General features: G+C 50.2%; 1 protein-coding gene across 4 annotated transcripts in view; it reads right to left on the reverse strand.

Moving 5' to 3' along the window:
- The window catches only part of FRMD4A (FERM domain containing 4A), a 283,383-nt gene that overhangs the window by 11,675 nt on the left and 248,231 nt on the right, over positions 1-23,477 (reverse strand). For 2 of the 4 annotated variants that reach the window (XM_037060727.1, XM_037060729.1), the window contains exons 15-22: positions 18,716-18,849; positions 15,130-15,252; positions 12,408-12,636; positions 10,066-10,122; positions 7,376-7,613; positions 6,411-6,578; positions 3,797-4,716; positions 1,534-1,630 (exon numbers count right to left, since the gene is read on the reverse strand). In XM_037060727.1, the coding sequence (XP_036916622.1) occupies positions 1,534-1,630; positions 3,797-4,716; positions 6,411-6,578; positions 7,376-7,613; positions 10,066-10,122; positions 12,408-12,636; positions 15,130-15,252; positions 18,716-18,849 (1,966 nt within the window). Of the gene's footprint in view, positions 1-352; positions 356-1,533; positions 1,631-3,796; positions 4,717-6,410; positions 6,579-7,375; positions 7,614-10,065; positions 10,123-12,407; positions 12,637-15,129; positions 15,253-18,715; positions 18,850-23,477 lie in introns of all 4 variants that reach the window. The other 2 variants (XM_037060728.1, XM_037060730.1) reach the window with 2 other exon arrangements.

Below are 23,477 nucleotides of genomic sequence, written 5' to 3' on the forward strand. Positions count from 1 at the left end.
AAGGGAGTGTTTTCATGATCTGCAATAAGGACAGCAGGGAAGTGGCTGCCCCCAAACAGACCCACAAGTGGGAGTGGACATAAGAACACTGTCAAACTTTAGTGGGCATCAGAACGCCCTGGGGGATGCTAAACACAGACCACCAGGCCCCAGCCCCAGACTTTTTGACTCAGTAGGCCATGGATGGGCCCGAAAACCTGCACTTCTAACAAGACCCCCCGTGATGCTCCTGCTGCTGATCTGGGGGCTGCACTTGGAGAACCACCGGCCTGGTGGGGAGAGGGCTCTGGGACCACAGAGTGCAGGGCTGAAAATCCAGCTCCATCCGGCCCCATAACTTTGGCCAAGGCACTTCCTTTCTGTCAGCCTTGTCTATAAAACTGAAAGATCGGCTACTTCCCAAGCAAGGTTGCAGTGAGGATTATGTGAGCTCGTATATGTTAGAAGTTTCCAGCATTTGGGTACAAAGCAAGCACTCAATAAGCATTAGCTCCACTATCTTCTGTCACATAAGAAGGCCCCACAAAGCCTGGTTTAAAAGCACTACAGATAAATTTGCAGGAACAAAAAGTGTCTGCCAAGCATGAGAGTCAGAAATGCAGTCAGTGGAGCCACTTCTGGTCCTATTGTTTTCTGATGATTCAACTCACACAGAGCTTTCAGATTTTTCCAGACATCCCACTGATGCTCCAGCAAATGAGAAACTCACTAGATCTGGATGAAGGGACCGTTTAATCCCAACAGGCATCGGGAGTATGTAACCCCTTAAAGGTGATGTCTTAGGAGCAACAGAAGAGGCAGGAACCGAGCAGAAAGAGGCTCTGCGCACCCGCCAGACTCTGCAGCAGACCAGCACGGCCTAAGTGCCCTTGAGATCAGGGTGCCCGTCCACACTGCAAGCTACAAAAGGGGCTGTGTCTTGGTTTCGTCATCTTGCTGTGGGCCACTTAAAGGTCTCAAGGTACCTGATCCCCTTTGTGCATTGGTTAAGCAGTTGGCCAGGACAGAGACAGGATTTGGGCTTTTTTGCCTTTTTTCTTAAGATGCACCCTGATACCAAACGGTGGGCACCCGGAGGAGCAGGTCAGATACGGGACCAGGGACCAGGGCCCAGCACCAGGTGCCTACCCTGGTCTCTCTCCCCTCCCTCCTCCACGCCTGACATCGGGAAGTTGTCCTGGTACAACCAGAACCCAACTCACATGCTGCCTGGAATTATGACCAAGGTGGCGCAGCTGGACTTGTGTTACCAGCTCCCCAACATTCCTGGGGCCACTGCCTACGTTACAAGAGAGTAGAGAGAATTCCCCATCTAAAGGGACAGTGATGGAAAGGAGAGGGGTAGAAAGGGCAGTTCGTGAGGCTTCTTTGGAAAGGAAGGAGGTTTCCAGGAGTGAAGAACACTCATCATTCTTCTACTGATAACCCCTCTGTTACTAGGATCTCATACTCATTACACTCGTCCTAACTGACAAGGAAGGCTGAGGATCGTTCCAGAGCCTGGGAGAAGACGAAAGGTCTGACAGAACTCACCCAGTCTGCCAGGTTAGGATGTGGTGGGGACTGCTTGGGGGGGTGGCTCCAATTTCACTTGAAGGCGTTGAGCTTCTCTGGCTTTGAGGTAAGGCAGCTGTATGTAGGCGATGCAGAAAGACAGGGGTCAGACACCAGTCAAGTGAAGGGGCTTCTTTCCAGAGATGCTGGGTATGACCCTGTAGCAGGGTCACACTGCGGAAACATGCACACCCCCCACATTCACCCAATCATGTTTTCTCCCCAACCACACAGCAGCTGCACCCTGAGTCAAGCTGACCTGGGAGCCTAAGTCCCTGCTTTGCCATGGGCAGTGGCCACAAGGACTGCAATGGCCTCCACAGGAGCACAGAACCAGCTGCCCTGCAGGCCCTGAGGGAGTCCTTGGCAGGGCTAATGCCAGAGGGCCTATTTCTGCCCTGGACACCAGGCCATTTGTAGATGTGTCCCCACTGGCAAAGCTGTGCCTTTGTGTCGAACAGAAAGGTTCTCAGAGCTTGCCCTCTGCCATTTCAGACTTACACCTACCCCTTCAGGGAGCCTGGGGCTTTTAATCACTCACCCAAATGTGACTACTGGGAGTTTATTGACACGGGCAGAATTTTTCTAGTTGGAAAAAGTTAATAGGAAGTAAAACCTCCTTAAATGCATATGCTTTGCTTTCTTGGGAATGGAATCTTTTTATCAGGAAATCTCAGATAATACTTCGTAGAGTTTTTAGTCTAAAGCATGTTCCAAAAGATTATAATTAAATCTCTTTAAATAAAGCAAATCTACTAGACAAGTGCTAAGATTTTAGTGGAACCCAAACACTCCTGGCCCTCAGTCAGAGTGCTGCTGCTTCCAACGGGGTTACACAGGTAACCCTGGGGTCCTACAATGGCGCGAATGGCATCCCTTCACTCGCTCTCACCATGCCCTGGGAGGTCGACAGCAGGTGTCACCGGGCTTATTGTACAGATGAAGGAGGATTACGGAGATGGTTGTAGGACTGTGAGGTCCACAGTTCTCTCCTGACTGAACAAATCATTTCCATGATCATCTTGGGAACCTGTCATCTGATGGAGGCACCATGTAAAGGAGCCAACGGGGACACGGGGATGGAAGGCAGGAGCCCTGCACACAGGGCAGCTGGCCGGTCCTCTTTAGCCCTGCTCTCTCCCGGCCCCCAGAATCGCCTTCAGGACCGCATCACGACCCCCATTTTCTGTCTTTACAATCACCCCTTTTCCCGACCTTCACCCTCTTTCCAGGCACAAGTCAAATCCTAACTTGCAGGTCTTTCCATTTGCTGCTGATTCTCATTTTATTCTACTTTTTAAATCCCTTTTACATCAAAATCCTTCCCGTTTCTTTTCCACAGTCAGCAGGAGGCAGTCCCCCTCTCCTAATGAGCCCTGAGCCTGTACATGACAAAGTGTCTGCAGTGCGCAGAGCCCCGCCAGCCCCTGCTGAACAAGCGCTGCTATCACCATGACCCTCTCAGAGTGGGAAGGGACAGCGACTTCTTGGGGCAGAGCATGGTTCCTGCCCTTTGCTCTGAGAATCACTTAATTCTGTACTGCTCGGTGCTCCGAGTATAAGAATGAGGTGCACCCTTGATTTGGTTGTGAGAATCTGAAAGCACTTTCCAGAAAAGGACTGTGGTTCTAACATAACACCAGTGAAAGGGGATCTCAAGGAAGCAGTTGTCCCTGTGGTCACAGCGAAGTCCAGTGCAGCGCTCCGCACGCAGTCCTTGGCCTGCCCAGCCTTGGACACGCCAGCCGGATCTCAGGGCTTCAACAAGCCAAGGCCCAGAGCAAGCCTTCCCCCGCAAGGTGCCACCCAGGTCTCTGCCGTACTAACGGCTCACTCTCCACCAGGGTGAAGGTGTGTTTAGCTGGATAAGACCAGAGACACCACTTCAACTAACTTGGATTTCCGTCCTTACCTGGAGAAGCAGCTGCGGGATAGTTGGCATCCTACTGAGAAAGCGGAATGGGGAGCAAGTTGGCCCAGCCCACTGGTGCTGACCCGCCCCATCCGAGGTCTTTGTCACTCTTAGCAAAACCAGGTTCAGCATGAGAGGAGGCGAAAGGGGGAGAGCTGAAAAACCTCCAGTCTCATACATCCCACAGACAGCTAGGTTTTAGAACCAGCCACTTGATTCCTCCTCACTGCAGGCTCTGAGAAAATCTCCAAGCGCTCGAGATGAGTCAGTAATCCACACCTAGGCTGAGCACGTGAGTGTGCAAGGCCAGGCTCGCCCCATCCCACTCACCTGACGTGGCCTTGCACATCTGGGGCATCCTGGTGACTCTGCTGTGGGCCAGGAAGGTGCTCTGGGAGGAGGTGCTGTACTGGGAGCCACTGTCGGAGGAGGTGGAGCTGGTGTGCGACAGGCGGCTGTGCTCCTTGTGGGAGGCGGTGGAGCGCTGGTACCACTGGCGCAGCTCATCTGACACTGCTGTGCGCCCCGTGCCCTTGTCATGGATGCCCTCCCGGCCCATCGACGGAGTCCCCAGAATCTGTGAACGTGACGGCGTCAGGCGGCCCGCGTCGCCCTCTTCGCCGGCCCTCCAGCCCTCCCGGAAGAGGCCACCGGCCGTATAGGAGTTGGAGGTCTTGAACTGCGCTTTGACACTGTAGTGACCCTCCTGATCGCTCTCCAGGCTGCGCACGACCACAGGTGTGGCGCCCCCCTCGATGTAGAGCGGGTACTCCTTGATCCGGTACTGCGAGCTGGGCTGGCTCTGGCTGTGCAGGTAGACCCCAGGTGCGCCCCCGCCACCACCCCGTGCAGCCAGGTTGGGCATGCTGCCCGAGTTCGCTGCGCCCAGCGCGCCCGCCGCCCGCTGTCTCTGCCGCTGCCGTGCGCGCGCCTTGGATGGCGAGTCCTCCGCCAGTGTGGAGTAGTTGGCGTTCATCTGCGCTGGGTAGTAGTGCTCTGAGCTCGAGTGACTGGTGCAGGATGAGCAGTCGTCCATGGGGTCCGAGCCATTGCTGCTACGAGTCCGTGGGGTGTAGAAGTCGGGGCTCCCCGTGTCGTTTTCCGACCCCAGGAGCTTGCCCTGGGACTCCAGGCTGGAGCTCCGCTGCCGAAAGTGCAGGGCAAGGCTGTGCAGGCGCGTTGGGCTGAGGTCCACGGACCTGCAGGGAGAGGCTGGTGGGTCTGGGGGGCCAGGGGAGGGGTTGCGGGCTCTGCAATCAGAGGGTTCAGAAAAGAGTCTCCAGCAAATGCTCAGCTGGGAAACAGACAAAAGCTGTGCTGCTCTGGGAATCCGGGGGCTTTCCATTGCTCCCAGGTGAGGAGGACAAGGGAGAGCAAGGCCGATCCCTGGAGTCAAGGCGAGCCTCGGCTGTGATTTTCGGTTCCCAGTGGGAGGTGGGACTGAAGACAGCGCCCACATAAGGGTTTCCTCTGAAAAAAGTGTGCCAATAGCCAGGGCTTTTTATTTTTTCATTTTTAAAAACGTGGACAGGGATTCTATGGATACAAAGAGAACCAAGGAACCGAGAAAATGCCTACTCTAGCATGATGGAAAACCTAGTATGCAGATGAAATGCCCAGTTTTGTAGGTCAAAAGACAGGTCCATATGGTTCAGCCAAATGCTATTTACAAACCCACATAAACAGATTTCCATTTCCATGAAGACTCTACAAGGGAAGGCTAGTGGAATATGGAGAAGGCCCTGTGCAAAAACTTACTATGCTGCCCCTTTGTTTATAGTCTGTTCGTTTCTCTGAGCCCACACTCTGAATAGCCATCAACAATGCAGACAGTGCCAGGGCCACATGTGAAATGCAGGGTGGCCCCGCTGGCCAAGTCCACAAACACGAGTTCCAGTTCTGACTGTCACCCAGGGGAGAGTTCGAAGTACCCACCATGTGGCCCTCTGGTCACCCTGCTACATCGATCTGTCCCAGCCATACTGGCTTCCTGGAAACATGCCCAGTTCAGGCCCGTGTCCAGGGCTATGACCTTGCTGTTCCCCAGGACATCCTCAGAGCTTGCTCCCCATCTATTCGGGTCTCTGCTCCAAGTTCACCTCATGTTTCTCCAACGCTTCTACTTAAAAAATGATCTCCCCTTTCACTCTGTAGCCCCTTGCCCTGCCTGTTGGTTCATTTTTCTCCTTAGTGCTTATCACTGCTTGACATGTACTTACTGTGTGACTCCCAACTAAAATGTAAGTCTGATGGGAACAGGGGCACGCTCTGTTTTATCATGGCTTCATCCCCTAGAATAATGCCTGCTACACACAGGCACTTTACAAATGCATGTCGCATGAATGAATGACGGCATGACAGAATGAATGCGGCCATCTTGCCTGGAGCGCTCCATCATAATTTACCATGGTTCACTATTCACACACAGATCATACCATCCATCCTTTGAGGTATGGTCCCTAAGGACTCAGTTTTTGATGAAATAGAAGGGTGGCTTTGGTTTTGCCTCTATTTAGAAACTGAAGGGGTGATGCACTGGAGCCTCGCTTTTGCCTTTCCTTTTCTTCTTTTATGAATTTATACATTGAGTCAGGAAAAAGTCCAGGATAAATCAGGCCCCAGCAGAAAGCTACACAAGGACTATCCAGTAAAGATCACCCCATCAGAGCGAGGTCTGGCTCCCAGCACACCCCCCGGCTAATTGGTCTGGCCTTGCCTGCCTTCATTTCACTCAGGCCCCTGCCACGCTGTCTGATACCAGGTGCCCGCGGGCAGGCTGCTAGCCTTCAGTTTTAAATTCTGCTTCATTTTAAAAAGAAACTACCTCACTAGTTCAGGTCTGACTCCAGTTCACCCATTACTTGGGCCACCTGGGGCCAGAGATGCCAGGCAGGGCGAGAGTGTAGCCGTGGGAGGGAGTGGCCCGAGGTCTGGGTGGACTTACCTCGTGGAATGGACGTAGTGGGGACTCCGGACACGCAGGTCTGGTGTGGAGGGCATGCTGGACTGTGAGTTCCAGTGAGGGAGGCTGCGGATGGGGCTGTTCTGGAGGGAGCCGCTTCCCCCTCCTGCCTCGGCACAGCTCCCAGTGCTGGGGAAACGCTTGTGGCTGCTGCAAACCAGAGGAGGCCAAGCTGGTCACCGCCAGACAGCACCACCTGTGCCCAGGGAGCTAACTAGCCTCCAGGCATCGAGCTGGGTGTGGGGTAATTTGCCCAGGCCTCCCACCCGCCCTCCCTCAGACCTCTATTCTGCTTCTCAGCCTTCCCTCCAGAAGTGGGAAGAGGTCCTTGTCCCTGAACCCTGGGCAACGTGAGACTAAGACCCTTGTCAGCCTTAGCTGGAACAGGAGCACGCCTACTCTGTGAAGCCAAAGTCCTGAACCGCAGTTTCTGTTTCCCAGAGACAAATATTTACCTGTCTGAGCACCCACTAGGAGTTTAAATGATGTGATTAAAGGAAATGAGAAAACCAGAGAAGCTAACCAAAAATGCCTTCCAAAACCCCCTCTCCAAGCTCAGCCCAGTAATGAGCTGATAATGTACGGCTAAGATTACAGTTGTTTGGCTCCAGAATTCTGTTGGCTGACGGCTTAAGGTTCTGAACCACTTGGGGATTCCTATGAAGTCGGCTCTCACTTGCCATTTTGGAATGGTGCTGCCCAGGACTTCCTAATTAATTGCAGTGGAATTTCACAATACGTTAAAGCCATCTGCCAACACATTGATGGTGGGCCAAAAACCCCAATTTCCCTTTGAATGACAAATCTGCACCTGGACAGGGTCAGTGGCCCTGTGGAGAGGCGACCCAGAGGGAGGAGCTAGGCCACCCGGGTTCCACAGTTGGGAGCTATCAGGACAGCGGTTCGATGCCTGCAGTACCTCGTCTGGCCTTCCCAACCCTGCTCACCTGGAATGGCCGTGGGAGGAACGTTTCTTGACCTTCTCATAAGGCTCGTCTAACGAGGACTCACTCCACATTTTGGGCTTTATGGGTGACTTGTCATAGTCGTTGCGGTGACAGTGCATCTGCCTGAGTCCCTCCAGGGACTGGGGAGGAGGGGGCCTGTTATGCGATGGTGGCCGAGGAGGGAGTCCCTTGTGAGGAGACTGTAAGGGGGACAGTGTGCTGATGACCTGAGAGTCTTCTGCACAAAGACGGAGAGAGAGGAACTGAGCAAGGGTCGTCCTTCTGACCAACCCCAGGCAGGCCCCCACCCTCCTCTGCCCCATCATCACACCTGCGTGCACTTGTGAAGGCACCAAAGACGCTTTCCCCATTTTCAGGACAAGTCAGTCCAGAACCAACCAAACCTGAACTCTGAGCAACATTAAATGGGAACAGGAGGTTCAAACCTGATAAGCTACCAATGGTGGAAGCCTGGATTTCATTAAATATCATAGACGAATGATTGTATTATACCAAACAGCAAAATGCCACTATTGTAAGTATTCTTTTAACAGACAGGAAGTGTCTAATTTGCATTGGGGGGTGGGTTTCAGGTCCATGAGGGTTTTCTCTAGTCTGTTAACTTCAATCAATATCCTTAGTGTCCACAATGATTACTGACACATAGGAGGTGCTCCATAAATCTTTAAAAAATGAATAAAAGCATATCTGTTGAATGTAATTATCTATTGGTGGCTCTAGGTACCTGCTCTGCTTTTTTCAGAACTCCGTCTGTACACTGTTTGGAACGTGTTCCTCTACAATAGTTTCAGTTCAGAACTGCCTTAGGTTCTCTGGGAAGGACACGGCTCCAGCTAGCTCAGAGGGACCGAGCAGCATGCCCTCCCGTCAGTGGAGCGGCGCTCTCACACATCAGTGGGCTCGCGGACTTCGGGAGGAAGTGGATTCAGTCAGTCAAGGAAGGAGGTGTGGTCCAGGAGGGATTTCAGCAGTGGCCTGGCAGAGGGGGGGGGGGGGGGGGGGGAAAGAAGAAAGAGNGAGGAGGAGGAGGAGGAGGGACGAGGCCAGGAGCACGTGCAGCTGGCAGAGGAGCTGGTAAGGAGGAGCAGAGGGAGCAAGAGAGGAGCTCTGGTCAAGTGCAAGTGCAACAGACCTACTGTGAGCACTGAGATAAGCAAGGTGCCCCCACTGACAGGGGGCCTTCCATGCCAGGCTCAGGCCTCAGGATCAGGTCTGAAAGCCACAGGAGTGTGAGGCATGGATGTGTCAGGGTGAAATTCCTATTTAGTCATCTGGCAGGGTTCACACGTGGGCAGGGCCTGCAGAAAGGGGTTAAGGAAGAGATCCAGTGCTGAGAGCCCAGGGCGGGGCGGCACTAAGCAGAGAGAGGCAGGAAAAATTCAGTGTCCCTGTGAATGCTGAGGCGGGAGTCTGAGGGGAACGATACCCAGAAGCAAGCCTCAAACCCCAATAACCATTCACGTGACCCCAAATCCACTTCCAACTAGTGTCCTTTTCTCAGCCTACTTCCTAGCCCCCAAGGCCTGGGCACGTGCTATACTTCCACTGCTCCTGCACCTCACAAATCAGTAAAGGAAAGGGTCTCTGGAGGGAGCGACCTGCAAGGGGCATGGGGGGTCCCGGGAGGCAGTAATGCCCCCAGGTATTCTGGAGGGATGGAACATGCAGAAGAAACTACCGATGAATGAATCATCAGAATTCGTCAACGACGATACATCCGTAACTCCCCCAACGCCTCCATTATAAAAGATCTCATGGAATTGTTCTCATTCCTCCCCTGGAGAGACTGGACTCCACAGAGGCCACAACCAGGCCTGGGTCTCTGATGTTCAACCTCCCCCGCTCCGCTGAAGCCCCACCCACGAAACGAATCTGACAATAAAAATATTACGGTCAGATTGCTAATAGCAGAGCCCAGACAGCTGGGTAGATAACCCCATCCTTTCCCCACATCAGTAGCAATTATTATTATTATTGCAATTATCCTCATTCCTCCCACTTGGTCAGACCTTTTCATGTTTTCTGTCTCAGTTGGCACTGCCCACTGCCCACCTGAGGTTTCCCTATGGGGCAAAAAAAAAATAACTGCCACTTAACATATTTCTATATCATTAATGTCTGGCCTCTCAAGTTTGGGGTTACATCCACAGGAACGTGCTCAGAGACGGGTCTGTGTTTGGAAGGCATCCCCCCACCCCGACGTGCAGTGGTGGGCCTGGGGTCTGGGCAGGGGCCCTCCTGTCTTGCCTGCTCCCTGCAGGTACTCCTAGCAGGCTTCAATCTTTGATTTGTGATCCAAATCCATGTCTGCTTCTTTCCTTCAGAAATTATGAATATTCAGAAGGAAACTATGTGCAGTGCTCAGATTTCTTTGATTAGTTAAAAATGTGGTTCTGGCAGCTAATAAGTAAAGTACCACTCACTGAGTATCACCTTCAATGTGAGCCCTGAGCCACAGAAAATGCTGAAATTCCAACAGACGTGGCTTACGTAGCGCCCACCCACTCCCACCCAACTTGGTGACTATCAGGAAGTGAGAGAGTCACGGGGAAGCCAGCTGCCATGCTGACCCGGCTCTTGCCTTTACCCTGGCCTGTCCCAGACCACACACAGGCCGCTACCCATATGACCGGTGCCCCTCATTCTCAAGCAGGAAATGGACAACCTACCATCTTCTAGAACAAGGGCATCTGAGAGAGAACTGTCTTCACTGGCGATATTTCCATCTGCAAAGAGAAAAAGCAAAGGTCTGAGAGCTTATCACACCCATTAGACTAAAAATACCATGTTTAGCGCCATCTCATATCCTCTTCCTTCCAATCCGAAAGAACCCATGACATACAATCGAAATGCTCTCGGGCATTCCTTTTGCTAGTCCCGGCGGTGGGTCACCAGCCCATGCCCCAGCCCTGACACTGCAGTGTGCTCCTGTTTGTGTTCTTGTCTGGGCTCTTTGCGCTCTCGTTCGATGGGGCTCTGCAATACAGTGCAGCTTAATATCCATGATAAAGGCTGCCCAGCCTGGTTAGGTCACACTGTCGCGGCCCAATGTCCGGGCATGTCCTGACTGGACCAAAGGAAGGGAACTGCTGTGCACTGTACAGATGTGAAACTAGGGCGAGGAACTCGGCTTTGCTCACAGAGCAATGAATGGCTTCTAAATGAACTTAAGTCACTAGTAGAGAAAACAAGCTGCTAAATACAGCTTCTGTCTCTCCAAAGCTTAGTTTCATAGACACCATTCAATTAACTGTGAAAACATGCCAAAGAGGGGGACAGCAAGATAATCCTTCCGCTTGAACAGTCGCGGAAACTGAGGCACATCTAGGGAGCTGGTTTGCCTGGGATTGCTCCGCTCTCTCGGCAACATCAGCAAAAAATCCCAGGTCTTCAGATACCAACTTCAGTGTTTTACCTCTTGAAATAAAAACCATGCTCAGGAACTAAAAGGAATCTTAATTACTTCTCTAATTCAAATGGGCTTGTGTGATGAAAACATTATTTGAAAGAGGGAGCAAAATAGAGAGGATATATTCTTGAGGGGTTAAAAAATAACGGCTGCAGGCCCGGCTGGGTCCAGTCACGAGTTGGTACAATGTGAAAACGGACTGTCGGCAGCCCTAACAGAACAGCGCTCACGGGATGGATGACCGGAAACCCAGGCTCTGTGGCCCACCAGTGAGATGTCCATCCCACAGCGCCCCTCAGACTGGGCTCTGTCGGCCACTCTGGCCGTTCCCCCAGAGCCAGGACTGGCTAGTGCCCGCACAGGGGGGCAGAGGGGAAGGGCTGTGGCCTGCAGCTCTGCGAGGAAGAGGGGAAGTGACAAAGTGTCAGTCACAGAAACAGGGTGAGATGGGGAATGATGGTTTTTCCTCACTGATTAAAGCAAAAGGATTGTTACGGCCTCCCTTCTTTAATAAACCAGGGATTCACCTCATCCGTGTTGCATGATGGACTGCGAGCAGCCAGGAGACGCAGCCTTGGCTTTGGCCCCTCAGAGGCCAGTGCATCATTGTTTCCCCAGCGCACCCAGAGTTTTATGTTGCAAATTTTACATATATATATAATTTGATAAAATTTACCATTTTAACCATTTCTCCTGTGCAGTTGCGTGGCATTAAGCACACTCACGCTGCTGTGCGACCATGACCACCATCCATCTGCAAACTCTTCCATCTTCCCCAACGGAAACTCTGACCCCATTGAACACTAAGCCCCCGCCCTGACCTGGGCCCTTTCTTAATTTTTCTTAATTGGGCCTTTTCTACTTTCTGTCTTCCTGGAACAAAAGTGTTTTAAACATGCAAAAACAAAAAAAGAATGCGTGACATATATATTTCAAAGAATTTTCTTATTTAGGACAAAAGGATTTTAACATTTGGGGCACCTGATGGTGGTTGGTGGATTTGGGGGTCGTTCCTTCTCGAGTTTGCCTACTATAATCCCCCAACCCCAGCTGGCCCTGGTTCAGGGCTCTAGACAGTCAGGCTGGGCAGTCCAGGCCTCCCCAGCTCCAGCTTTGGAAGTGGAGCCCCTGACAGAGCAGGACAGAGGGTGGGCAGGGGTGCCAGCCTGCAGTGTGGCCAAGCTCCCCGTATGTCCTCCCAGACCAGGGAAGGTCGACTGGGTGTCTAAAAGTGTCCAAGGACGGGCCACTCACACTCAGCTGAACTGGCCCAGTTAGTTAAACATGGGCTTAGCTCATGGGAAGGCTGGGAGGAGCGCTCAGCTCATGGCTGTAGGCTGTTGCAGGGAGGCAATAAGTAGCGATAATGATGGTTGGATTGGCATAACCCTTTCATCTGTGAACTTGAGTGCACTTTATTATCCTCATCTCGCCTCAGGGCTTACTGTCTTCATTTTGTGGGTGGAAAAATGAAGGCCCAGGGTCCTTAAGTAGCTTTACCTAGGTCACACTGGGAGCTGGGCTCTGAGCCACACACAGGGCTGGCGCCCGTTCCCTGGGGCAGGGGGTGCAGCCCGCCTGGGGAGTGGGGTCAGCACTGACCGTCGATGATGAGCGAGGCCCTCTGGGTGGGTTTCTTCCCAGACTTGATGCGGTTCTCGTTGATTGCATTCTCAATCTCCTGCAGCTTCTTCAGGGCATTCAGATAAGAGGTTTTCCTTTGTTTCTTCAGTTTTTTGCTGACATTGGGGTCACTGGCAAGGCGGCGGGCAGCCTCCGTAATCTGGGATTGAATGGCAAACTCTCGTTCCAGGCGTTCTAGCTCGGCTTCCTGTGGGAGGGAGAGCCAGGGTTTACACTTAGGGGAGTCAGGGCTGGGGGACCCCTGTCCTTTCTGCCCCTGCCCGTCCTTACTCCTAGGGGACATGGGTACTAGGAACCCCGCAGTCCCAGTGCCTGACCTGTGTCCTGCCTGAACCTTCTGTCTCTGGCAGCCAGTGCCCTGGGCATAAGCACTTTTGAGACTCTCGGAGACCAGGATACTCTAGATGCACACAGACACCAGCGCTGAGAAGCAGAGTCGCCCACTCTGAGGGCCTTGGAATTGCCGGCTTCATGTCCATGGTCTCCAGCAAGGTTCACAAAGAGCAAGCCTTTGCGGAAATTCAGACCCATTTGGCTGGTATTTCCTTCCCATTCTGGGCACAGGATGTAGCACTGTTTTCAGAGCAGCTCTCTGCCTTGCTCTCCTGTGGGTCTGCTACCGGGGAGCGTGGATGTGCCCCTCTCTGCCACCCTCCCGCACTCCCGTCTCATGTATTTTGAGCCCTTCACGTTGGGTTATCCCCACTCACCCATGTCTTTTGGGGAGCCCTTTCTGTGAGCTCCAGTGTCCCTCTCACACGGGCTACGCATAACAGCTCTGAGGCTGGGAGGCAAGGATGGCAGGTGGCAGTGGGACCAGTGTCATCTACTCTCCTTCCTCTCCTTGTGTACCTCCCTTCTACCTCTACTTCTTATTCTGGCCAAAAGAAGGAGACGGACGGATTTTCCCTCAAAAAGGGTTTTGATCCCAGGAGAAATGCGGCTGTGTCAGAAAATGACCTGTGGACCCAGGGGACAAAACCCGGGACAGTGCGTTTGCTGCTGCCTCTCTGCGACTCATCAGCAGCTTCTTCAAATTTGACCCACAAGCCTGGGAGACCACACCTGTGTCCTGTCCGAGGTGATCCACGGGCATGCCAGCATCGGACAGAAACTCATCTAGCTACCCAGGAGCACAATGCCAGGTTTGCCGGGATCAACAGATCTTCCTAGTTAGTGGTGGAATAAAACATTCTAGCCTCAGGGCACCACACAACTGGGCTGAGGCCTCCATCCAGCACAAAACTGTTAGTTTGATTTCATTCTGAGCGATTCAAGCCTGAAGGGAGCACAGACCAGGAGTGAGAAAGAAAGGTGGAGGTTAAAGAGAACTACCTGGGCAATAATGAACTTTCAGATCCTTCCAAAGCCAGCTGCACCCGTTCCCTGGGAGGGAGAAGACTGCAGGGATAGACTCCAGCCTGGGGCCCAGAACGAGTGTGACTCCACCTGGCAGCTGTGCTGCCAGCCCTGGTTCCAATCCCTGCCCCAAAGTTTCGTGGACACAATTCTCGCTACTTAAACTGAGATGAGCAAATGCTGGCAGCCCTGTCTGCACAGATGGCCGCCTGCTGTGTGAACAGGCAGCCAAGTGCATTTCCAGGAGAAACACGGAGCGCTTCCCTCCCAGAGCAGCTGCAGCGGGCCGGCTAATTGTGCGGCCTTCCTCTGAGTACTTTTGGAACAACACACGCAAGGAAAGGTGAGGGAGACAGGGGCGCAGATGGGATGTGCAGGGAACTAAAGGCATCTTTGCAGACAAATGTGAAAGAGCCACTGGTAAGAAGGTGTCATGGGAGGGGACTGTAGGAAGGACAACAGGGTCGGGGTGGAAGAACAATCACTAAGGTGGGGTCTCCTCATGAAAGCTGAGTGACGGCCTGGTATCTGCCCAACACAGGGGAGAGGAAGTTCCTTGGGCAGATCTGAGCACAGATTTGAGAAATACTTGACCAGCTGGTCTAAATCCCACCCTCCCTCGCCCCAGTTGTGACCCTGATATAATTCTGCCCCTGCCCCACAGCACTGCACCTGTCCTATAATGTCCCCTCTCCACTCCAAGCTACTCCTGTTTAGGGATCATCAAGAAGGTGTGAAGACCCTAGTTAAATTTCCTCCAGGTACCAACTCATTTAATCCTAGCAATGGCCCAAAGAAGTAAGGATGCTGAACTTCATTTGATGGAACAGGAAACTCCCTGGTCGAGCTGTAGATTTGGATGAAGCATTCCAGTGCAGCCACCAGCCTTGCCAGGACCTCCTAGTACAGATCTCAGGACACTGGGCAGCCCCTTCCACTGGCTCCAGGGCACCTGTGTCCCTAGGAAATCCCCTTCGTGCCAAGCCACCAGGGGCTGGCTCTCAGTGACAAAGGGCTGGCATGCCATTAAAAAGACATGCCATAGGTGTTATTAGAAGGTTCTTCTGAGATTAACCGAACAGCTTGCTACAGGCCCATTGTGTCAGACAACCAACATACCCTGAAATCAATGCTAATCCTACCTCGGGAGCCATTCACTGACCAGCCTGCCAAGGCAACAAGAGACAAAAGGGAAGTTACTGAGAAGGAAAGGGGAAAGGGCACCTGGCACTGCGTAGGATGCAGTAACTCAGAGAAAACCTGGAAGCCCTGGCAAATGAGGACGGTGTGAGAGAGTCTAACACCAGAAAGAAGGACCCACCTCGCCCTTGGGCAGGATTTTCTGCTCGTCCAGCTTGAAGGCCGTCCCAATTCTTCTTCGAACAACAGGCGGCTCCTCCCCTGGATCCAGGGGATATTCATCGGGCAGTTTGCCTGTCAGCTCCTGCAAATGTGCAATGCCAAGAGAAGGTGACGGGACTCAGAGGGGATGTGTGCTTGGTCTAACACACACACACACACACACACACTTCAATACATGGATTCAAAATAGCACTCCTTAAATGCCTAAAGAGAGTTTCTGAAATGTGATTTCATTTCTCTAAAAATGGGTTTGAGCAGTCCTTTCTTTATAGAACAGAGGCACTTGGAAAACTGTTTCTCACAGTCGATGTCTGCAGGTAAACAAAAGCGCGTTGGCTTTCCTCGTGAAACTTGCGTTTCACCCATGTGTCAGTTCCCCCGGCGTCTCCGGCAGGCCGGTGGTGTGCCCTGCAGAACTGTGGAGCTGGAAGGAGCAGAGCCAACACGGGCCTTTGGTCTTTCTAGCTCCTGTGCTCTTCCTACTGCATCCAACACTCCCTCACCAGTATCTCAGGTAAAAATGCCTGTCAATGAGCTTTCTTAGGAAGCGTGATATCTACAGGGCAGTTCCAAGAAAGAATGCGTATGACCAATTTGAAACGGAACGTGATACTAATTATTCCACCCAGGCCAGGCACTCAGGGAACAGGCTGGCTTAAAAGACATTAAATGTATACAAGTAAGAGTTTCAGTACAAACTGAAAATAAACCCATAATATTGACAAGTCTGTTGAGACAAACCTGTTGTATGTACACTTCAGGCTCCAGCAATCTAACCGTTGTCAGTATAATGAGAGTGGCGTCAGCTGACACACCACAATGACACCGATTCCACAGACTCTGAGGGCCATGGAATGAGCCCTGGTTAGAACTGAGCTCCACAGCAGGGGCTATGTCTGGGCTAAACACAGATCAAATCTGAGTCAGCAGTTCATCCACGTGGTTGACCCAAGGCATCTGCTGCAAGGAGTCACTTCCAGGCACTAGAAAACCCTGGGAGAGCCACTGGCTGCCACCAAGCACATAAGTGGCAGGTCCAGGCAAAGCCCAGCCCTGGTTTCCAGTCCCAAATAAACACCTGTGCTGCACTGACTCAAGAAGAGCTCATAGTTCTAAAAGAACTCAAAGACTCAAAGCTGTTGGGTCTCGGGCCCAGTGTGAGGGTGGGTCCGTGAGAAGCCTGAACCATCAGATCGCAGGGGCCGGTCCACTGTCTAAGACGGGGAGTGATCTGGCCTCCGCCCTTTGCCACACTGTGTGTCCGTGCGTGTGTGTGCGTGTACTGGGCGTGTGCAGGCACATGCATGCACGCACACTGGGATAATGGGTATGTGCGTGAGTGCATCTGGCGCGCACAAGAACGCCCACTCCCTGCTCTCCTAGGCCCGTTCCCTTCCGTGGTTGGCCACCTGGGAACGAGCCCTTGGATTTTTTCCCTCAGTCTAAGTGCTTTGGAGAACAAGGGCCGACTGTCTGAGTCTGGAATGCTCTGCCATCTTCCCCCGTTTCTTTCTTTTTACAATGGAGTTCGAATGTTGCCAAAGTCGTCATGTGCTTATTCTGCAACATTTTTGTCTGTTTCCCTAAAAGTCAGACAATAAATAACATACATACTAAGGATTTTATATTGTTAGAACTTTCTTCTTTTACCCTGAAACTTATAAAGAGTAGGAGAAAGTTGTTAACCTGGCTACTGATTCTTAAGTCTAAAATATCTGTGGTTTTAAAACAAAATATATTCTTTAAAAAACGAGACTACTGATTTTCCACCATCTGCTTGAAGGTGTTTGAGTTAGGCCTTGATTCTCCACATTTAATCTGATTTCACATGTAAAAAGAGCCACACGGGGAAGGAGAAATTCCATGCACTGTTGTGGTAGCTTGGCTTGGTTCCTCTTATATTGGTATTTCTGCCAAATGCTCCCACCCCACCTCTTTCTGGCCACCCTTTTAGCTCTCCTGGAGACAAACAGTGCTGCTCGCTATTCTGGGCTGAGGGTAAGAACAGCGTTAGCCAGGAGGGTCACCTGTCCCTGACCACAGGTTGGTCAGGGGGCCGCAACGGGAGGCCGCACAGCGCCATCTACCTGCCTGTGGCCATCTCTCCTGCTCCAACTCTGTTCCCTGCTATCATCATTATAAGAAGTGGGGGCTTTGTTTTCCTTATTTTGCTTTTAGTGCATGCTAACCTTGCCCTGACATGTTTCTCCACTTTTCTGATGCTGACTCCCTGCTGGGTTCAGGAATACTGCTGCTCTTAAAAACAAAACCAGGCTTTATACATTATTAAATACAGACACCCAAAGCCATAGTTTTTAAAATTCTTCCAGCATATTTGTTATACAAACACCTGTGGCTGTTGCAGACCAGAGAGAGGCAGCCATGCTGGTCAGCACCAGAGAGAGCCACACCTGTTCCCAGGGCGCTGACTGGTCTTGGGCGTCTAGGAAAAGCTGCTCCGGTCGCCCACCATCCCCCCTCAGGACACTTGCTTCCTGAGGATTTGTAAGGGGTTTGCCTTAACCTGGGTCTGCTTTGAGCTGGCTCCAGTTTCAATCAATCCAGTGCATAATTAAGCCAAGTGGAAATGTAATGTGATCTCACTCCAAGGCTCCTTGTTCCCTGGGCCTGGGGCAAGGCACTGTTACTGGGGGGAGGGGAATACAGTTTGGGAACCTCGTTATGCTTCTGATTCCCCACTGTTCAGTACAGCTCCGTGCAATGTTATATGAGCTCCAATGTCTCTCTGGAGGGCTCCCACACTATCCTGTCCAGGTGCAAGCCCGGGCACACACGGGTCCAGGCACTCACATGTGCACAGTAATGTGTGCTGCATTAAAAACTCAGTTCCTCAAACGTGCTAACAGAGAACTACAGAGAAAAGAGAAGGGGGTAAAAATAGACACTGAAACAAATGCAATTGCGGGTCGTTCCCAACCTCTGAGTCCCAACGAAACGTGAGACCTGTGTAGACAAGAGCTTGAGGAACTGTTACTTCACGTAAAACTTAAAAATATCACTAAGATTTGAGCATAATCATCAGATGATGACTTTTAAAGGGCATTATAAATATCAGGTGAAATCCTGGCTGTTGACTCCAGTGACGCTTCTCAGTACGATTCCCAAAGATGAATCTAAAATTGCCTCAAGAGAAACAAAAGCCTCCACAACGGCCAGCTCAGACACGAAGCCTTAGAAGACGGTGGAGAAACTCCCTCCTCAAGGAGGGAGCGTCTCATGAGGCAATGCTTTGTGAACTAAGGGGCAGCATGCAGACGTTCGTATTTACAGAGGCCACCGTTATTGGAATTATTTCTTGTCAACTGGCCTCTTGCAAGGCCGCACTGGGGACCTGGCCAGGACTTGCTTTCACGGGTGTCCTAGGACCCCATTAATGTCACCGACAGGGCACATTTGTGTGTGAGGAGAGGTCTCTCTTTCTCCTATCATCTCCTTACGGTCCACCCCCTTTTACAGATATGTAAAGACACATGTGGGAAAGACAGCCCCAATTTCCCCCCCCACTCGGAACAGTAACTGCTTACAGCTTCTCGGAGGCAGAGTTTCTTGAGCTCCTCCAGCCGCTGGCGTAGTGTTTCCTCCAGAGCTTCCTGCCGGGACTTCAAGGCCGCCAGCATGTCTTTCTTGGCAGACTGGGAGCTATCTGATTCCTGAGAACCTGTCAATAAACAGTGGGGTTACTAGGCCAGCTCACCAGGGGAGTGGGGGGGACACACATCTGGACCACTAAGGAATTTAACTGGAGCCCACACTGTGGATCTGGGATTTATCCCAGGAATCAAGGAAGTGTGAAATAAAACAGGTGTTTCAAGGTTCCAAGCATTAACAGAGAATTCTCAGCACTTAGTGGAATTTATAGCTGGTCAGAAGCACCAGCAGGTAAATTTACACATCTGCAAAAGACATTTCTCTTGATTATCTTCAGATATGCCGCATACCTGTTTTAATTTCACTAGCAAATTTTAATAGACTTTGTACAATAAAAGGGAAAATGAAGTTCAAGCCAGTAATTTTAATATGCAGTTTCAATTTTCTTTTTTTCCATTTAAAATGCTGATTTTTTGGGGGGGGTTAGTACAAAGAAAACTCATGTTGAATATGAACATTCTGACGGTGCAGGTAGGTATCACAACAGTCCAGAAGCTGGGTGCCCAAAGATAGCCATAGTCATACATTTTCTTTTAACCTTTTCACCTAAGTCAAACATTAAAAAAAATAAAATTAGACCTGTATTGTACTATTTAACACAATGTTGTATCACACGCCAATTCCCTCTTAATAAAAGTCACACGTAGTTTTACAATGTGGCAGAACAATCTGAATGACGACTCCGACCGCAGACAGCTAGACATGAAACCTCTGTGAAAGGCAAACTGTGAGCCCGACTGAAGGCAAGCATGCTGAGATACCAGCTGGAGCGATTTAGGTTAGGAGCAAGCATAACCTGTAGGCTGTGCCTTTCGGATTCTGAAACAGGTTTCCCACAGCAAAGCCTCTGCACCTTCTCCGCCGTGCTACACCGTGCTAAGTTAGGCAAGGTGCACCGAGTCCGTGGAAGAGGAGAGCTGGGTGTTACTTTGCTTCCCAGGCCCATGGGGAGCAGAGGTGTTAGCAAGGGACAGGTGACACTGGGTGTGCATCCGAGGGCCTCCCAGGAACCAAATCCTTTGGGAGAACAAAAACGAAAGATATGCAAGGTATCTACAGTGACGATTACAAATATCTTGCTGAAAAGAATGGAAGACCTGCAATGATAGAGATGTACCATGATCATGGGTTGGAAGCTTGACATAATGAAGATGTCAGTATTCCAGGAATTAAGCAACAGACTCATTGCAATGCCAATAAAAGTCAGAGCAGGATTTTTGCAGTGAAGGGATAGCAATTGCATTTCCATATAAAACATTTTTGGACCATTCGGTCCAAAATGGACAATGCATGTGAGAAAATCTAATTGGAATTTCCAGTCATTGGTCAGTTTCTTCCGATGGTAAAGAAGGCAGCTCAGAGGACTTTGAGTCAAGAGGGAGTAGGTAAGTGCTGTTGTTCACCTCCTCCCACAAACACATCAGAATTAGCAGTAAATGACAGAACAATCACCATTAAGAACCACCCGGAACACCAGCTGAACAGAATCCTATAACTAAAAGTATACAACAGAAACCACGAAGAGACTGGTAAAAGGTGCAGAGACACAGGACAGGGCCCACCCACGTGTGACAATTAAGAATCAAGGACATCTTCACTGCAGAGGTCCCCGGTGAGGAGCAAGGAGTCCCAGCCTCAGGCCCCAGTGCTGGGAGAGGAGTCCCCACACTGTCTGGCTGTGAAAACCAGCAGGAATTGCATCCAGGTCACATGGAGGGATGCTGCAGACTCAGGTGTCTCCTACAGAGGCTGAGCACAGGTTCACCTGCTCACAAACTCACTCACTCTGGGCTCCAGTGCAGAGGCAGCAGCTGGAAAAGCACCCCAATGTATGGGGAGGAATTAAATCAACTAGCTTCAGGGTGAGGGCTGGAAAGGCAGGGGCCAGGCTGGGCTGTCTGGGGACAGGAGTGCTGGCAGGCACTGCTGCTCCCTTGTGAAGCCCCCCCCACCCCAACCCAGACGACAGGAGCAGATGGGCACCAACCCTGTACTCCCAGTAGCCTGGCTGACACTGTCTGCCCCACCTTGGGGATTCCCTGAGACTTGACCCAATTCATGCACCTGGCCCCAGCCACTTTCAGCAGCTTTCCCACAGGAACAGCCTATCTTGGGTCACTATTTTCCTAAACTCTCTCAGAAGTCCACAACCAAACAAGTAGTGGCTGGCCTCAGCCTGCCCTGTACCTCTTCCTAGGCAGCCCCAAGCCTGGCATAAGCTATGGCCAGGGTTGGACTGCACCATAGCTTCTAAGTGGCCATAGACCTGGCACAAGTGGTGGCTGACCTCAGGTCACATTGTGGTGCCCACCAAAAGGTCCCAATCCAAACAATAGTGTGAGCTGCATAGGTTCACAGCACAGCATCTCCCAAGTGCCTCCAAGCCCACCACAAGAAGGAACCAACCAGAGGTAACTTTGTAGCTCCCACCAGGTGGCCCTAAACTGGGCACAAATGGTGGCCAACTTTGGCCTGCCCTGGAACCCCTCCAAAGAGATGCCAGAGCCAATACACCAGGTGGCTGGCTTCAGAACACTGCAGAGCACCCCTCAACTAGTTCCACAAACAACACACCTCAAGGGCAGGTTCTGCTGGCCCTAGAGTCCTGCTAAAGCAACCACCACTCTGTGGAGGTAGTTCCTGCACAATAGCTTGTCCACTGTAGTCATGGCCGGCTATTGCACGCAGTCAACCAGAGGGTCAATACCACCGACTGATGTGCCAGTAGGAATCGAAGTTCAACCACAACAAGAGGCCCCCATACCCACACAGGGGCACTCCTGGAGCACTGGCTCAGGCACACAGGGAGACTACAGCACTGGGCCTCACAGGAAACCTGCTACATACGCCACCTTGCCAACACTGGGAGGTGTAGCAGATCTACTTAACATAGAAACAAACTCAGGGAGTGAGGCTAAAGGAGACAAAGAAACATGTCTCAGTGAAATAATAGGAAACACTCTAGGAAAAAAAACCAAACAAAATGCAGATAAATAATCTACCAGACACAGAGTTCACAACACTGGTTATAAGAAAGCTTAATGAACTTAAGGGAAGAATAAGTGAATTCAGTGAAAACATTGACAAACAGATAGGAAAACATAAAAAAGAACTAGTCTAAATAAAAAATACAATAACTGAAATCAAGAATACATTAGAATCATCACCAGATTAGATGAAGCATAGAATCGAAGCAGCAATCTGGAAGACAAAGTAGCATAAAATACCCAATCAGAACAGCAAAAAGAATAAAAATATGCATAAAATGGAAGATAGGGAATTCTGGGACATCCTCAAGCATACCAACATTTTCATCACAGGAGTACCAGGAGGAGAAGAGACAGAACAAAGGATTGAAATCCTATTTGAAGAAAACATGACTTAAAACTTCCCTAACATGGTAAAGGAAATAGTATAAGTTCCAAGTAGCATGGAGTCCCCAAAGAAGATAAAGCCAAAGAGGCCCACACCAACCTTCATCATAACTAAAATGCCAAAGGTTTAAGACAAAGAGAGAATCTTAACAGTAGCAAAAGAAGAGCAGTTTAGCTAATACAAGGGAGTTTCCATAAGAATGTCAGCTGATTTCTCAACAGAAAATTTGCAGGCCAGAAAGGACTGACATAAAATATTCAAAGTGATGAAAATTAAGACTTACAATACAACCAAGATTACTCTAGCTAGCAAAGCTACCACTGAGAATCGAAGGAGAGATACATAGTTTCCCAGACAAGAAAAAGGTAAAGGAGTTCATCACCAATAAACCAGTATTATAAGAAATATTAAAGAGGTTAAAGGGATTTCTTTTAGTAGAAAAGTCAAAAATATGAATAGGAATATATATGAAAAACTTCTCATTGACAAAGGCAAACAATAAATGCAGTGAATCGATCAATTATAAAGCTAGTACAAATGTTAAAAGTGAATAGTAGGAAAATCGTGTAATTACAACAATAAATTAAGGGATGCTCAAAAATACATGCACAAAAATATATATAATGATGAAAACAGAAGTGTAGGGGATGAGTAAACATGGTACGGAATTTAGAAAGCAGTCAAATTTAAGTGACCATCAACTTCTATAGACTGTATAAACCTAACTTGGTAAAAATGAAGCACAAGACAACCACACACCAAAAATCTACAAGAGACATACAAAAAATAAAGAGAAAGGAATTCAAATACAACACCATAGAACGTCATCAACATACAAGAGAGAAAGAGAATAAGAAAGGAATAAAGTACAAAAATGATTAATAAAATGCAACAACTACACACCTGTCAATAATTACTTTATGCATACATGGATTAAATGCTTCAGTGAATAGACATAGGGTGGCCAAATGAATAAGAAGACAAGATCTGCACATATGCTACCTACAAGAGACCCACTTCATATTGAAAGATACACAGAGACTAAAAGTAAAGGGACAGAAAAAGATATTTCATGCAAGTGGAAATTTAAAAAAGCTAGGGTAGCAATACTTATATCATACAAAATAGACTTTAAAACAAGAGACAAAGAAGGGCACTACATAACAACAAAGGGACCAACCCAATAAGAGATGTACCCCTTGTAAACATCTACACGGCCAACACAGGAGCACCAATGACAGGTATGTCGTTGTATAAAGCAAG

This window comes from Sturnira hondurensis, unplaced genomic scaffold (assembly GCF_014824575.4).
Source record: "Sturnira hondurensis isolate 20B ecotype Veracruz unplaced genomic scaffold, ASM1482457v3 Scaffold0012488, whole genome shotgun sequence".
NCBI classification, from domain to species: domain Eukaryota; kingdom Metazoa; phylum Chordata; class Mammalia; order Chiroptera; family Phyllostomidae; genus Sturnira; species Sturnira hondurensis.